General features: G+C 41.8%; 1 protein-coding gene across 1 annotated transcript in view; it reads left to right on the top strand.

The window, feature by feature from the left end:
• DNAH9 (dynein axonemal heavy chain 9) overlaps positions 1–15,608 on the top strand; it is a 213,083-nt gene that overhangs the window by 26,061 nt on the left and 171,414 nt on the right. Inside the window, exons 12-20 of the mRNA XM_063120447.1 lie at positions 742–908; positions 2,853–3,723; positions 4,654–4,784; positions 5,881–6,007; positions 8,650–8,802; positions 9,755–9,880; positions 12,073–12,312; positions 13,481–13,641; positions 14,974–15,130. Coding sequence (XP_062976517.1) covers positions 742–908; positions 2,853–3,723; positions 4,654–4,784; positions 5,881–6,007; positions 8,650–8,802; positions 9,755–9,880; positions 12,073–12,312; positions 13,481–13,641; positions 14,974–15,130 — 2,133 coding nt within the window. The remainder of the gene's footprint in view (positions 1–741; positions 909–2,852; positions 3,724–4,653; positions 4,785–5,880; positions 6,008–8,649; positions 8,803–9,754; positions 9,881–12,072; positions 12,313–13,480; positions 13,642–14,973; positions 15,131–15,608) is intronic.

Genomic DNA, 15,608 nt, shown 5'->3' with positions numbered 1-15,608 from the left:
TGGGAGCAGCCTAGCTCCACTACAGTCCATGAAACTATTCCTGAGTAAACAATTTGAGCATTGCACCCTAAGGCAGAAGTTCTAAAGCAAACTTGCTTGGAAGCAAATCCCATTGAAATCAGTGGGATTTACTTGTAAGAAACTTGGATAGGAATGTTTTATGTTTTATCTTGCACTTAATGACCCCTTAATTTCTTATACTTAAGTTGCTGAAATGCTACAATTTAAGCTTTTCTTGAGAAGCTTAAACTTTCCTTTTTACATATTTTGTAGACCCACTGCCGAATTTTAGAGTAGGCTGGATATTTTATTTTTATCCAGTCTTCTTCTTGGAAACGCCTCCTTCCACTGTTAGCAATCTGACATCTTTTACGAAGATTGGGATTCAGAAGCTTTAGTTGTAGTGTATAGGGAACACAGTGAGGGCATCCCCCTTCCTTTACTAAGGTTGCTAAAATAGTCCTTTGGGCTACTGATACATGACCCATGTCTCCCTAAACCAGTGGAGCGAAGGAAGAAACAATCTCTAATTAGGAAAATGTCTAATTAGCAGGGGATAATGATGCCAATTTATATCATGGCGAAATAATTATTATGGTCATGCTGCTGCAAACAGAAAACTTGGTGTATTTGTTCAGCATGTGCACTATACTGAGGCGGGTTACACATTAGGTCAGAGTTGAGTCTACTCCACCAGCGTCTTGTTTTGTTTGCTTTCTTTTGTTCCCATTTTGCTTCCAGGAGCTGCCAGAAAAATGGAACAATGTGAAGAAGCTGGCAATAACCGTGAAGCAGCATGTGGCACCGTTGCAGGCCAATGAAGTGACAGTTCTTCGCAAGAAGTGCGCTGTGTTTGATGTGGAGCAGCACAAATTCAGAGAGAGATTTCGCCAAGAGGCACCATTCAGGTTGGGCTGATAGCAGATGTTATCAAGAGGAGGAGGAGGAGGGCTTGCATGTTTTATTTATTTTTATTTTTATTTATTGGAACATTTCTGTACTGCTTTTCTGGAAAAACTAATCAAGGTGGTTAATAATAATAATAATAATTCACAAAGACCTAATTAAACCTTTAAAGTAATATTTAAAACTGCTAGTGTAAAGCCCGTGTCACCATGGGTGCTTATAGTCCTGCTTCTTTTCTCGCTTTTTTGCCCCTCAGTTCCCTCACCACAGAAGGGTTCATGAAAAACGCAAACGTGGCTCATGCATAGTGAATCCCCCCCAGATTTGCCTGTGGTGTGGCCCTGCCCCCTCCCTAGTGCCCCCTGATTGGCCGCCTACATCCCCTTCCTCCTGCACGCAGGCAGTGACAGCCTAACTGTATGGCTGGGCTGGGGTCCACCTTTGTGCCACAATGATTGGCTGGGCAGGGCTCTCCATCATCCCACTGGCAGAGGGGCTGCCTTGCCTGTTTGGCATGGAGGAAATTAATTACTATTAAATCTTGACCTTTGATCTTTGTCAAAGTTTCAAAATGTTCTGCACATCTACGTTGCTCAGAAATGAGCAACGTAGTTTAAAACAAAACTGAGCAACTTAGTTTAAAACAAAAATGAGCAAAATCGCTCTGGTAGATCTCTAGTAACAAGTCTTACACTACTGTATTCTTATATAAGATAACAACAATTTTATAAGCTAAATTAAAAATATGTGTCTTCATCCCCTTCCTGAATGCGGAGAGAGTGGTACCAGTCATATCTCGACAGGGGAAAGTGCTTTCCCACGTGCCTGGCAAGTGGGCCTCTGTGTGCAAGGGCATCTTCAAATGCTCCTTTCCTTCTGATGTTAGTAACAAAGCAGGTTCATAACAAAATAGACAGTCCCTCAGATAGCTGGGCCCTAAGCCATTTAGTCTTCTCTCGTGGTAGCAGTTACTTACCTACTAAAGGAAGATAAAATCCGCTGACTAACAAAGGCCACTTACTCTAACATATCTGTTGCCTGCACTGGCATCAGTATCCTCCTATAACACCTCCTGTGCCCTCAGTGCCAAAGTGCTGACAGGGGTCAGCAATCCCCTTCTCTATAGTTTCTTTCCATCAAAGGCGTCGTAGTGTGTATATTTGAGCCCCTCCTACAAATAGAGCTGATTCTTAACTGCATGGTTTGCACCTCACACTAAGTTCACAAGTGTAATGCACTATTGGTCAAAATAATGATCTCCCTGGTCTGGCTGTGGCCTTTCCCACCGCCTGATAGTACATTGGTGCCAACACCTGAGTTTGGCTGCCTGCTCTTCTCTACCTCTTGAATCAGCTTCTTCTTCCTTCTCACCCCTTTCTCCTGGGTCGAGCTGCCCACAGCTCATCTTGCTTCAAGTAGTGTTACATTCTGGAAGAGACTCCTCTCTACAGCTTGTCATTTTTACCGAAAGCTTTCTGTCCCATTCTGTGATCCTTATTTCATTCTGTTTTGTCCCTCATGGTCTCTAATTTTAAGGCCCAGGGACTGAGAACCATGACCTAAGGCTTTAAGTTTTTTTTTAATGATTCTGACATTTTTAATACGTGTACCTATTAAAAAAAAAAAGTAGGAGTGGATGGGGTGGGGGAAGGTGAATCAGAACTTGAAAGTTTGAGGAAGTCTAATTTCAGAGGTTAATCTTTCCTCTCTTTACAGTTTGCAGTTGGGCATGCCTCGTATTTCTATTTCTATTTCATTGCATGCCTAGAATCATAGAATAGTAGAGTTGGAAGGGGACTATAAGGCCATCGAGTCCAACCCCCAAACATTAACAATGTTTGGATCTCCAAACATTGTTAATGTTTGGAGAGCCAATTCGTTTATAGTGGCTTGGAGGGGGGAGAAATACAGTCATGATTATAGGAAATGTAAAATTTGTTTCCTAGGTTTGACGCAGCAAATCCTTACCAAATGCTGGATGCATCCCACACTGAGCTTAAGCAAATGGAAGTTACCATTGCCTCAATTTATGATTCAGCTGATTTGTTTGAAGTCAACGTTCCAGACTACAAGCAGCTGAAGAAGTGCCGGAAGGAAGTGTGCATTCTTAAAGAACTCTGGGATATGATCTCCGTAGTGACTTCTAGCATGAATGACTGGGAGACTACCAAATGGAAAGGTATAAATGTGGAAAACATGGAATTGGAGTGCAAAAAGTTTGCCAAAGACACCCGGAGTCTGGATAAAGAAATGAGGGCTTGGGACGCTTTTTCTGGGTTGGACAACAGAGTAAAAAACATCCTGACATCATTGCGAGCGGTGTCAGAACTACAGAATCCTGCCATCCGTGAGAGGCATTGGAACCAATTGATGCAAGCAACAGGTGTACAATTTGTAATGGATTCAGACACCATCTTGGCAGACTTGCTGAAACTCAACTTGCACAACTTTGAGGATGAGGTTCGGAGCATTGTGGACAAAGCCATTAAAGAAATGAGCATGGAGAAGGTTGTGAAAGAACTGAAGACAACCTGGGCCAGCATGGAATTCCAATACGAACCTCATCCCCGTACAAATGTCCCACTGCTGAAATCGGATGAAGAACTGATTGAGACCCTGGAAGACAACCAAGTCCAGCTGCAGAATCTGATGACATCCAAGTACATTGCTTTCTTCTTAGAGGAAGTGTCTTTCTGGCAGAGGAAGCTGTCTACAGCAGACTCTGTAATTTCTATCTGGTTTGAGGTTCAGCGGACCTGGTCTCATTTGGAAAGTATATTCATTGGATCAGAAGATATTCGGGCACAGCTTCCTGAGGTAAAAAAAAGAAAAAAAGAATCCATGGGGAAGTGTGTTGTGAGTCTTCATTATCCAGAGAGCAAATACTTGTGGGAGACAGCAATTTTTTTGAGTTACTCAAATCTATGGTACCTCATAGCATTGTGTTCTAAGACATTCCCAATAAACTGAAATTAAAGTCTTGGCTGTCCTGGCTAGAGATTATGGCAGTTACAGTACAACACATCTGGAGAGCATTGGGTTGGGGAAGGCTCCTCTGGAGCTGTGTGTTGACCTTCTGCTGTTGATTGGTTTAGGAAAATCTATACTAAAGGCTTAAACTGGTTTACTGGAATCCTGGTGTTCTAGATGTATGTGCAGTCTATGGATCTCAAACACAAAAATCTGAGCATTTCACTAAAGTAAATTTCCCAGGAATCAGATTCTTTGGGGAAAGCAATGACAGATCAAGTGGTATAAAGCTAAGATAGGTATAGTATAGAGCAGGGGTAGGTGACCTGGTGCCTCCAGACATTTTGAACTACAGCTCGAATTAGACCAGCCAAGCATGGCCAATGGTCAGGAATTATGGGAGTTGTAGTCCAAAACATCTGAAGGATGCCACATTGCCTCTCCCTGATATAGATAGTCCTTCTAGGTAAAGTGGTGAGAGTGAAGGATGGAAGAATACCAAGAGGGGCTGAGCTAGGAAGAAATCCTCTTTGCTACTGTGAAATGGCTGATGCAGGAAGACTTTTGTAACCTGATATCCATCACCCACTCTAGGATGGTACCAGGGAGCATATATAATGTTATGGTGCTCTCTATAGACAGAGGGGGATACCTTCTACTCATGTAATACATCGTGCTATACTTTTGGGATAGGGAGCTGTGCTCAGAGGTTTTGCATATGGAAGATGAAGCAGTTCTGGGAAGGTGAGGGAAGAACTCTTGTCTTTTCATTTATAGGATTCCAAGCGCTTTGAGGGAATTGATGTTGATTTTAAAGAGCTGGCATATGATGCTGAAAAAACCCCAAATGTAGTTGAGGCAACCAACAAGGCTGGTCTTTATGAACAACTGGAAGATATCCAAAACAGGTGGGTGAGACCTACATGCCTGAACCTTCTGCAATGCTATTTCGGGTTAGGATGCCTTTACTTGTGGTGGGTACTTCAAGTACCTTCTACTTGTATATAATGCTGAACCTGGTTTTAGGCAATGGCAAATGTTTATATGTTTTTAAGAGCCCATTTATTTATTTATTACGTTTATATACCGCCCCACACCCGAAGCTCTCTGGGCGGTTCACAAAAGTTAAAACAGTAAACATTAAAAAGTATACAATTTTTTTAAAAAAAATTAAAATATTTTTTATTAAACTTAAACATACATCAATACAGTAACAAAACAAAACAAAATTACAAATTAAAATCATAATACATAGAACTGAATAACCTTATAACATTTCTAATTTAATATTTTGACATCATCCCATAACATAAAGTGCACCCCCCCACCCTGGGCTCTATTCCTGTTTCCAAAATCTCATTGTTTATTCTGGAGGTGGTTTTCCACTCCCCTTAGATAATGCATATTCTAGGAACTGATTCCAAATTCCCTCAAAATCATTCATTTTTGTTATCCCTCTTCTTACTTTTATATTACATGTCAATATATCATTTATAGCAATATCCCAAATCTCTTTATACCAATCTTCGACATGATAATCTCCTTGTTTATATGTTTTTAAGAGCCTATTTATTTATTTATTTATTACGTTTATATACCGCCCCACATCCGAAGCTCTCTGGGTGGTTCACAAAAGTTAAAACAGTAAACATTAAAAAGTATACAAAATTTTAAGAGCCTACAGGGCTCTTTCACATGTTTTCTTCTTAAATCGTGCAGTTAAAACTTGATGTGTAGTGTCAAAGATATAGTGGGTGACCAAAAATTACATCTTTTCTGTTGTGTGTGCATTAAAAGTACACATCCTGGGAAGCAGGGTTGGGCTGTAGCTCCCCACTGCACACATGGTGGAAAATGCAAACTTGTAACATGTGACACGACTAAAAATATTCTAAAGAATGGGTTATACAGAAAAACTAAGTGCTACTAAGTGCTAAGTGTTGCTTTTTCTCTGACTGCTACATCTGTATGTTTATTTTGTCTATGTGTGCTTGATTTTGTCAGATTATCTTTGTGTGAAAAGGCTTTGGCTGAGTATTTGGACACTAAGCGGTTAGCCTTTCCCAGATTTTACTTTATTTCCTCTGCCGACTTACTGGATATTCTTTCAAATGGCACCAACCCACAGCTGGTAAGATACCTCAATTCCTGTTCTAGTTATTAAAGATGGCTTTTTGTAGAATGCACTTGATTCAGCTCCTAGGCACTTGCTGTAGAAAAAAGGCACTGTTCTTTCAGTGCTGTGACGTTGACCATAAATCTTTCCATTCAGGAAGCGTAAAATTTTTGAATCACCACTAGATGGCAGCCTGTACATCTTGTACTCCTGTCTTCATAGAACTTATTATGTCTAGTCAGCAGCATATACTATTCACAAAAGGGAGAGGGAAGGGGCTTACCTGGGTGTAAGGGCGCTTTCAGATGAAGGATTTTTTTTAGTGTGTATGTTAGGCACAATGATTCACTAGGCTAGAGGGGCTGTGCCGTAGGGTGACCAGATGCGAAAGAGGACAGGACTCCCACACCTTTAATAGTTGTGTAGGAGAGAGTATTTCCACAAGTGTATTCTGCATGACAGGCTACATCTGTCAAAATTTCCACTTTTACACAATTATTAAAGGTGCAGGAGCCCTGCCCTTTTCCACGTCTGGCTGCCCTGCTAAGCTGCACCCCCAGCTCATTGCTGTTAGTCCAGCACTGTGGAGTCCAAAACAGGAATTATTCTGCAATTCTCTCCCCACTTCTTGCTATCTCATAGTTATGGTGCCTTCCTCCAGTCCATCCAGGTTAGTGCTGGGGTTGGGAAAAGATTCTGCCTGGACCAGATTGAATTGTTCACTGAGGCTGAAAAAGCAACAACTGTTCTTTATAAGGTCTTAACCCTGCCACCCCCAACAGCAACAGTCAGAACTTCAAATTGTCTTTAACCGAAGAAACATGGTTCATTTTCTTTCTTTCATTTTTCTTCCTTCTTTAAACCACCAAATCCATGTTTCCTCTTCTGCTTCCTAATACGCTGTTTTTATTTTCATTCTTTGGTGGAGATCCTGCTTCTAAAGCGGGCTAGCTTTGGGAGACAGAAATAGTGACCAAGCCCCATTCACACATTCATGAGAGGTACATGAGGTGCTTCGAGGGCATCCTTGGATGTTTTGGCACCCTGGGCAAATCTCAGAGTGACACCATTGTGCTGGTCTGCTACCTTTTCTTCCTCCCCTGCTATATGCTGCTGATCCCATGTTAGAAAGTGCAACAGGGCTTACAGGTGGCAGGAACTCCAGTGGTGCTATCCATGCGTCATGCCATTGTTGATAGCTGCCAGAATAAATATTATAATAATATCGGTCCTGGAGGAATTGCTCATTCCCCCACTGTGAGCAATGCCCACAACTTCATTTTTCAGATTGGGGGAGTTGAACATCAAATCTCTTTAAGCAGGATGAGATGTTAATGTGGGTTGGAGTCTCAGGGGTGTAAGAGCCCTGCTGGATCATAACTGGGGGATCCATCTAGTCCAGTATTCTGTTCACATAAGTAAACCCATAAGTAAGACATGAGTGAAATAGCACCATTCCTCCAATTCTCTCTAGTAAGAATTAAAACTTTATATTGTAGAAGAGGAGTTGGGAACCTGCTGGAGTCCTCTAGATGCGGTGGGCCTCTAACTCCCATCAGCCTCAACCAACATGACCAATAGTCAAGCATGATGGGACAGAGTCTAACAACATCTAGAGGTCTCTAAGAGGTTCCCCACCCCTGTTGTTGAGATGCCCCTTGCTCAGGAAAAGGTTGTTGCTTGTAAATAGATACAGATACACTGTAGATGTATAGATGGGGGAAGAATGGCAAAAAGAGCAAAATGTAGCCACCTCTTTTATATATTCCTACCCACTAATACCATAAGAACTTACATACATCTATCCATAGGCCTAAATACTTATTTTATTTCTGAATAAACTTCTTCATTTCAAGCTAATGTGACCTTTATGTAACTAATTGCCTTTGCAAACACAGAAAGTAAAAAAGAAAGAAAATGAAAAAAGAGAATTGATTTCTTTCTGTGCAGGATGCTTCTCACCTATTCATTGGGCTCAGAACTTCACATTTGATCAATGCCTCAGAACACAGCAGAAGACATGGGAAGCTCAAAGAAAAATGGTGCCTTGAAAGGCTCACTGGTATAAGAAGGAATTCTTTGAGCTGTGTCTGTTATTCCTATTTAAAGCGATTTGCTGTAAAATCAAAATAAATGTCAAGTAGAATCAAATATGGATAAACCTGTGGCCTTTCCATTGTTGTCTCTGAGCTTCATCTGCGATTCCAGGAGGAGGATTAAATACACAACAATTTTATCTTAGTGGGCCCAGTATTGAACTTGCAATGATTTAAGTGCAATTGAAAGCTTTAGGGGACCAGTTGGTGGAGAATGAGAAGGCTTTATATACAGTTTATCAAATGGAAGGAGGGATGTTTTGTACATAAAAGAAGCTTTATTTCAGGATTGCAGAGAGCTGGTTCTGTAAGCTGTTGAATGCCAATGATGGCTGCTGGGCATTTCACAAAATTTAGATCTCTGAAAGAAAGAGCATAAACTAAGAACAACTGGCAATAAATGGAAGTTACCTTTCTCTTTGACTCAGGGGTCTGACAGTTGTATTATTTGAGGAAATAGCAGAGGATGGGGGCTTGCAGTATCTTAATGAGGAGACCCCTTCTTCCAAACTACAGTAAGGGAAAGAGCTGCTTTGTGCTCAGCCTTCGTTCATTTTGCAGGTTCAGCGCCATCTTTCAAAACTCTTTGACAACATGGCCAAGATGAAATTCCAGGTGGATTCTGACCAAAATCCGACCAAGTTGGCTTTGGGGATGTACAGTAAAGAAGAGGAATATGTTGCTTTTAGTGAACCCTGTGACTGCAGTGGGCAGGTGAGGCTTTGTCAAGAAACCATGTTGCTTCTATGAAGGAGAGTATAATAGTACACTAAAGGTAGTGAAAAACATATGCAACCTTTGAAAGAATTGTAAAAGGAAATGTTTTTCTTTTAGATGGTAATCAGACTAGCATCAGAAACTACATCCAAAAAGTTAGTTTAAAGCTCAACCTTATTTATACTGGAATATAAGCTATTTAGATTAGATTTACCTAACCTGGTGCCCTCCAGATGTTTTGGACTTCTACTTCCATCAGCCCACGCCAGCATAGCTGACGGCCAGGAATGCTTTGAATTATAGTCCAAAAAATCTGGAAGGCGCCAGATGGAGGAAGGCTGATTTAGGGTTTTACAAGGCAATAGTGGTGCTTTGATTTGGGTCCAAAAGACTATAGGAGTATTTTGGGGGGATCTTTGTGCATGCTGCAACTCATTCTCATTTGTGCACTGATAGTAGCACCATTGACATGTCTTTCCTCAATGACTTCTGCCCAGCCCAGTTTTCCTATTCAGTGCTTAGAATAGTATAAGATTATCCTTTCCCTTAATCTCTCTCTCTCTCACGCACGTGCGCGCACACACACACACTCACACACACACACTACTCTGAAGGAAAAGGGATGTAAAATGTCTTCGCTTATATTTTCTGTATACTTCTATAGTTATTATAAAGGTGCTGCTATAAAAGGGGATATAACAACTTCTTAATATCCCCTGCAGTTACTTGTTGACAGCCCCCCAAAGGTTATAGGATGTGGGAGTTTGGTGGTGTGAATTTGATAGCAAGTGGGGAAGGTTGGGCCAGACTAAAGCGTGCAGCAATGCCTGGGTTTTCTGTTAGTGATGTTGGGCAATGAAACCTTTTTCTAGATCCAGGGAGGAAAGATGAGCCATCTCCAGGGAGAGTAATAACAATGGGAAATGTCCAGTATCTTTTTGTCCTGTAGGTGGAGACCTGGCTGAACCGTGTGTTGGACCACATGCGGGCCACTGTGAGACATGAGATGACGGAGGCTGTGATGGCTTATGAGGAGAAAGCCAGGGAACAGTGGCTTTTTGACTACCCTGCACAGGTATTGCCCTGTTTCTTCTCCTCTTGGAAGATCTACTGTGTATGGGGTGCTTCTGGAGGAAATCTAATCACTGTCTAATCCAGAGCATCTACAAATGGTCAGTCTTCCAGTATATGACCAGCAGTAGTTCTGCTCTGAAGATCAGTGGGGTTGCTCATGAAAAGCAGTGCCCATGTACCTTTGGTGCCTCTAATTGTTAATATAAATGTTCTGCTCTATACTGGTTTGAGTGCTGGAGTTCAGAGATCAAGAACAGCCCAATGGATCACTGTGAATCAGAGTCCAATGAAGGTGATGGAATGAAGCTTCTATGGTATTAACAGATCTGTAGCACATGAGCCTTGCTAGGAAGTGAAGCCCAAGGGAGAATCAGAAGTGGGCAGAACTGAGAACTTTGGAAAGTGGATAAAAAAAATGCAATGCTAAGCCCTGGAAGAATAAAAGGCCCACAGTAGAGCATTAACATTAATAGTTTTGAAAGTTTTTTCAGTCTTATTTCCCCCTCCCCCACAAAGGAACAACACAGTCCTGATCTGTATTAGTGATTGAGAGAGAAATCCTATATTATATATATGTAGTAAGAACACTCTTAAAATCACACCCAGAATATTTTTATCACTTTGTGAAGAAAAATTAACATGGGCTACATATTGTAGTCCATCCTAAACACTCTTGGAAAATCCCCTCTCAAGGTAGAACATTTATTCTAGTCCATAGTGCTGGCTCCAGGTTATTGATGGCCTTGGGCCAAATCACTCCATGGGCCCCCTCCCTCAGTGAGTCTACCTTCTCACCGCCATTCTCACCAGCTGTGATTCCTCCTCATCCACTTTCTCCTCATCGCTACCATTTGCTTGTCAAGCAGAGAGCCAATCAGCAAGAAGGCTACTTCATCTCATCTCATCACATCTGTTGTCTGGGCCAGAGCGAAAAGAGGATGAAGAAGCAGGCTCCAATGGGGAAGAGGAGGAGCGGGTCCCGGGAACTCGTGTCAGTGGGGCCCTGCTGGGGTGTGGCCCTTGGGAAATGCCCAACTATGCCTATCCAGCCCAGTAGTCCACATTAGGAACTGAAAAGACTGGGTACAACTTAGTTCCTGCACAAACATACACTGGTTCCTGTTTAATAGCTGTTGAGCCAGTGCCTTAAGAATTAGGTTGCCAGTGACTGAAGATTATCAGATGGTTTTTCAGCTCAGAGCGTTTTTGTTTTGCTTTTAAAAAGAAAAGAAAAGCCATTTCCTCCAAGCCTGTAATAAATAGAAGCTTTGGGGGAAATGACTTTCCTTTTTATAATATATTGAGCAGAGGTTGTTTTTCTAGTCTTGTGGTCTAAATTTGATTTAGATTTTGGATAGTGGAAAAAATGCCAGTGGGTTCTTTTTCGTATTTTCCATATTTTCAGAAATGTGGAAAAATATTTCACCTCCTTTTCTGCCTTTTCTCATGTTTAAATAATTACACCCTCCTGATGATTTACTTCAAACTACAGTATTTGTTAACCTCCTCATCCTATCCTTTGACATATAAGTGGCAATAACTCTATATCTCATGCTACTTATGCACATTTTTTAATGGCTTATCATAGATTACCTGACACAGGTGGCCAGCGGGGGTATTATTGGGATCAGCAATGTTTAAATTCCATCTTTTATTTTATGCCCCGACTGCTTGATCTTTTGTGACTGTAACCTTGCGGCAGGGATGGTCTTTGAAACATCTTTTACTTTGGGGGTAATTGCTCTTTATCTTCTGACTCTCCTGCTGTGGATTTTTTATTTGATGATTTGCCACCCTCTGGGAACATTTGCCCATTCAATTGGGAAAAACTGGTTATCACTGGAGAGGATGTAGTGTCTAGTAAAGGCAGGGTATCCCAGATGAACTGGGGAACTTTCCTGAAGTATTTCTGTGTTTTCTCAGCTGTAGTATTTTACCACAGTGGCAGAAAACTCCTGCGACAGTACATGAGTAGAACTTTAGTGTTCAACATCCATGTTGCCATTGCAGGAATTGCCCATGAACAGGGTCTCCCGTTCACAGATATTCCCTTCAGATATGTATCCTTTGCATTCTGACATGTTTTCCATGAGGGTATTCTTCTATGAAAGAGAATAAATCACACTGGCCAAAAAACCCGCATTGGTTATTGCTGACTTTGCAATGGTTACTGAGTTGCTTTCGCTTTCCAAGGTGGCACTCACCTGTACCCAGATTTGGTGGACCACTGAGGTTGGGATTGCCTTTGCCAGGCTAGAAGAAGGCTATGAGAATGCCATGAAGGAGTACTACAAGAAGCAGGTGACCCAACTGAACACCCTCATCACCATGCTCATTGGACAGCTCTCCAAGGGTGACAGGCAGAAGATCATGACCATCTGCACCATTGATGTGCATGCTCGGGATGTGGTGGCCAAGATGATCGCTCAAAAGGTTTGCTGCACCAACACCGGCATCTTTTCCATATTATTTCTCTTGGGATAATTGCATCCTCCTTTTGAGGAGGTTGGGCTTTGCCAAGGAAAATGAGTAGCATGTAAACTAGCAATGGGGTTGCTTTCAAGGAACACTTGACCTTATATACATCCCAACTCATGGGTTCTTGGGGCCAGTTTGGTCATTTATAAAACTGTTGAAGTTAAGATGGTGATAGACTGGTGTTGTTCTGGAAAGTGTGGGAGTTACACTGTTACCAGGCTCCTACTACCTGAGTAGATTTTCCCATTTGAGAGAGGAAATTCTTGGTGACTGCTCTGAGGGTCTGGAACTCCTTGCCAAGAAAGGCCCATCTAGCCCAGTCTCTGATGACTTCGTGAGTGGAGGTGAAGACTTCTTCTTCTTTTTATTTAGGCATGCCTTTGGTCCATAAGCTGACTTGTGAATATGTTGGAATTGGTTTTAACTGGTTGTTAATTATTTTGTATGCTTTATCTGCCTCAGTTTTATATGTTTTATTTGTATTTTGTCATTGTTTTATTTCATTTTATTATAGTTGTACTGGTGTAGTGAGCTGCCTTGAGATGATGATGATTGAAATTCAAATTATCTCACGTCTGGATGGCCCTAATTGTCAAAGGCCAGAAAAGAGAATTAAGTCATATAGGACATCTAACAGTCATACAGACTTGTCAAGGGGAGAATTTTCTGACAGAAGGCAACATTTGAAGGCCAAATCCAAAGAGCAGTTTCAGGCAAACCCAAGGGCTTGAGCATCCTCAATGGGATCTTTGACTTCTTTTGTTTGAACAGCAGGCCTCGTCCTGCTGTTTTTAAATACATTCAGAAACATGATTTTAAATATATTCTCAGCTTCAAAACGGTCCTTCTCCCTTTGGGCACGTAGAACTAGTTGTACTATTCATTTGTTCATGGTTGAGGCTTACCAGCTTTGCTTCTGATCCATTTCTCCTCTCCATTCTATAGCCCCATTGTTTTAGCACCTTATTTCACCTCACCATGCTTGCATGGGCAGGTACCTCAAACTCTGTGCAAGGGGAGGTTGGATGAGGATGGCAAATGTAGGAGAGAACTTGGGATACCCTGCTGGAGCCAGTACCTTTTGTGTTTCGTATTGATTTTCTGCTCTGCTGTGCTCTTGAAGGTGGACAATGCACAAGTGTTCCTTTGGTTATCACAACTCCGGCACAGATGGGCAGATGAGGAGAAGCACTGTTTTGCAAACATTTGTGATGCCCAGTTCCTATATTCCTATGAATACCTTGGGAACACACCACGCCTGGTCATCACTCCTTTGACAGACAGGTAGGTGCTTTGCAGGCTTCATGTGAGAGAAGGTGGCACTCATGAAGTAATTTAGCTTAGCAGTTTGTTGCAGAATCTGTTTTCCTTTTTGCAGAAATGTACTGTTTATATGTGCAATTTGTTTTACGGATCCAGTGATTCATAGGGAAAGAATTCGGTTAAATTCCAACGACCTTCTAGCTCAAATACAGTTTCTGTTTATTAAGACCAGGAAGAGGAGCAATTGCAGGAGAATGCAATATGCTTGTAATTTTGGAGTTGGGTTTTCATGTTATGGGGTCTTAAAGAAGTCACCCATGGGACTTCTATACATTGAAAATACAAGCTGGTTCCAGAGGCCCCTTTCTGGAGTTTTATTTATTTATTTATTTATTTACAATATTTATATACCGCTCCCCATTCAAAAATTCGGAGTGGTGTACAAGATAAAATAAAATAAAAACAGAATAAAACACATTAAATAGTTTTGTTTTAAACAAAATGCGAAGTGAATTGTGGCTTGTCATCAAGGGAAGGCTTCCTGGAACAACAACGTTTTCAGTATTTCAGATCTCAAAATCAGAGCGAGAGAGCCCTGTAACTGATGTGGCTGTTGGGAATCCGCCATGTTCCTGAGTGGCTGTTAATCTGGGGTGGGCAACTTGTGGCCATCTAGATGTTTTGGCCTGGAAATCCCATCAGCCACATTGGCTAGGGCTGATAGAGTTATAAGCCAAAACATCTGGAGGACCTCAAGTTGCCCGTCTCTGCTATAAATGATCTAGGCTCCTATGGTTCATGTTGCTCCAGCACTATTACCCACTCTTATCTCAGCATTCCATGTTCAGCCTGGAGCCTGCATTGTCCCAAACCAAAGGTGTGTAGGAAAGGAGCCATTGATGAGTTCTGCTAGAACACGGGTGTTCAAGCTCTTGTAGCCCAATGGCCAGATTACATTTTGGAGAAGCTCTCAATGGCTACATCCCACTGGAGGGCAGGGTGAAAGCAAAAGGGGTGGTGCCAAAATGCCCAAAATACCAGCATATTTTAGCTTAAATCTTACTGCAAGTAACTAAGCTTTAGGAGGGACATGTCAACTTTTAAGAATGGGAAAAGAACCTGTACAAAACCCAGGAAACCACCAAACTATTGGTGGTAGGGGGAAAGGTGTGGGGCCAGGGGAAGGAGCCGTGGCCATCTGGAGAACCTTTGAGGTCCACTTTGGGACCCCGGGCCTGAGGCTTTGCACTCCTGCCATAAACGTTCCTGTTGCTTGCTTATTGGGTTGGGAGAAGACTGTGTACATCACCAACTTTACTCCTTTCTGTTTTCCTTCCTCTTTGAACATGGAAGATGCTACATCACCCTCACCCAATCCTTGCACCTAACTATGAGTGGGGCTCCTGCAGGACCAGCTGGTACTGGGAAGACTGAAACCACTAAGGATCTGGGCCGAGCTCTTGGCATCATGGTGTATGTTTTCAACTGCTCAGAGCAAATGGACTATAAGGTAATCATTCAGAAACAGTTAAGAATAATGGTATGATGTGAGCCATCTAGGCAGAGACAAAGAGAAACTTACTTAAGCACTTCTTGAAAAGTGACAACTTTCTTACACGGTTTCCAGTTTTTTTGAACAGGTAACACATCTGTATGGGGAGTTTGAGAAATCTAAAACTTCACAGAAATCTAAATATATTTATTGCTACATTTGTGGGGTGGGGAAGAGCTTTATTTCAGGTTCATTTTGATAAATTGCCCAACGTACTTCATTCTTTCTCTTTCATCCACTTCTTGGGGCACAAGTTGCATCAAAACGAATGGGAGCAGCACAAAAACATGCTAATGCTCTAGTGGATTATGTCTGTTATTTCCTTTCACCCAATGCTAACTACTCTTCCCCCCCCCCTTATGAGGAAATCTAGCTGGGTGACCTTATCAAGTTCTTTATTTTAAGAAGATGTTTCCCAAAGTTCTGAAACTTTTAG

The sequence above is a fragment of the Elgaria multicarinata genome, chromosome 3 (genome assembly GCF_023053635.1).
Source record: "Elgaria multicarinata webbii isolate HBS135686 ecotype San Diego chromosome 3, rElgMul1.1.pri, whole genome shotgun sequence".
Lineage (NCBI taxonomy): Eukaryota > Metazoa > Chordata > Lepidosauria > Squamata > Anguidae > Elgaria > Elgaria multicarinata.
The sequence above is the reverse complement of the archived record's forward strand: the minus strand, read 5'-3'. Positions and strand labels throughout refer to the sequence as shown.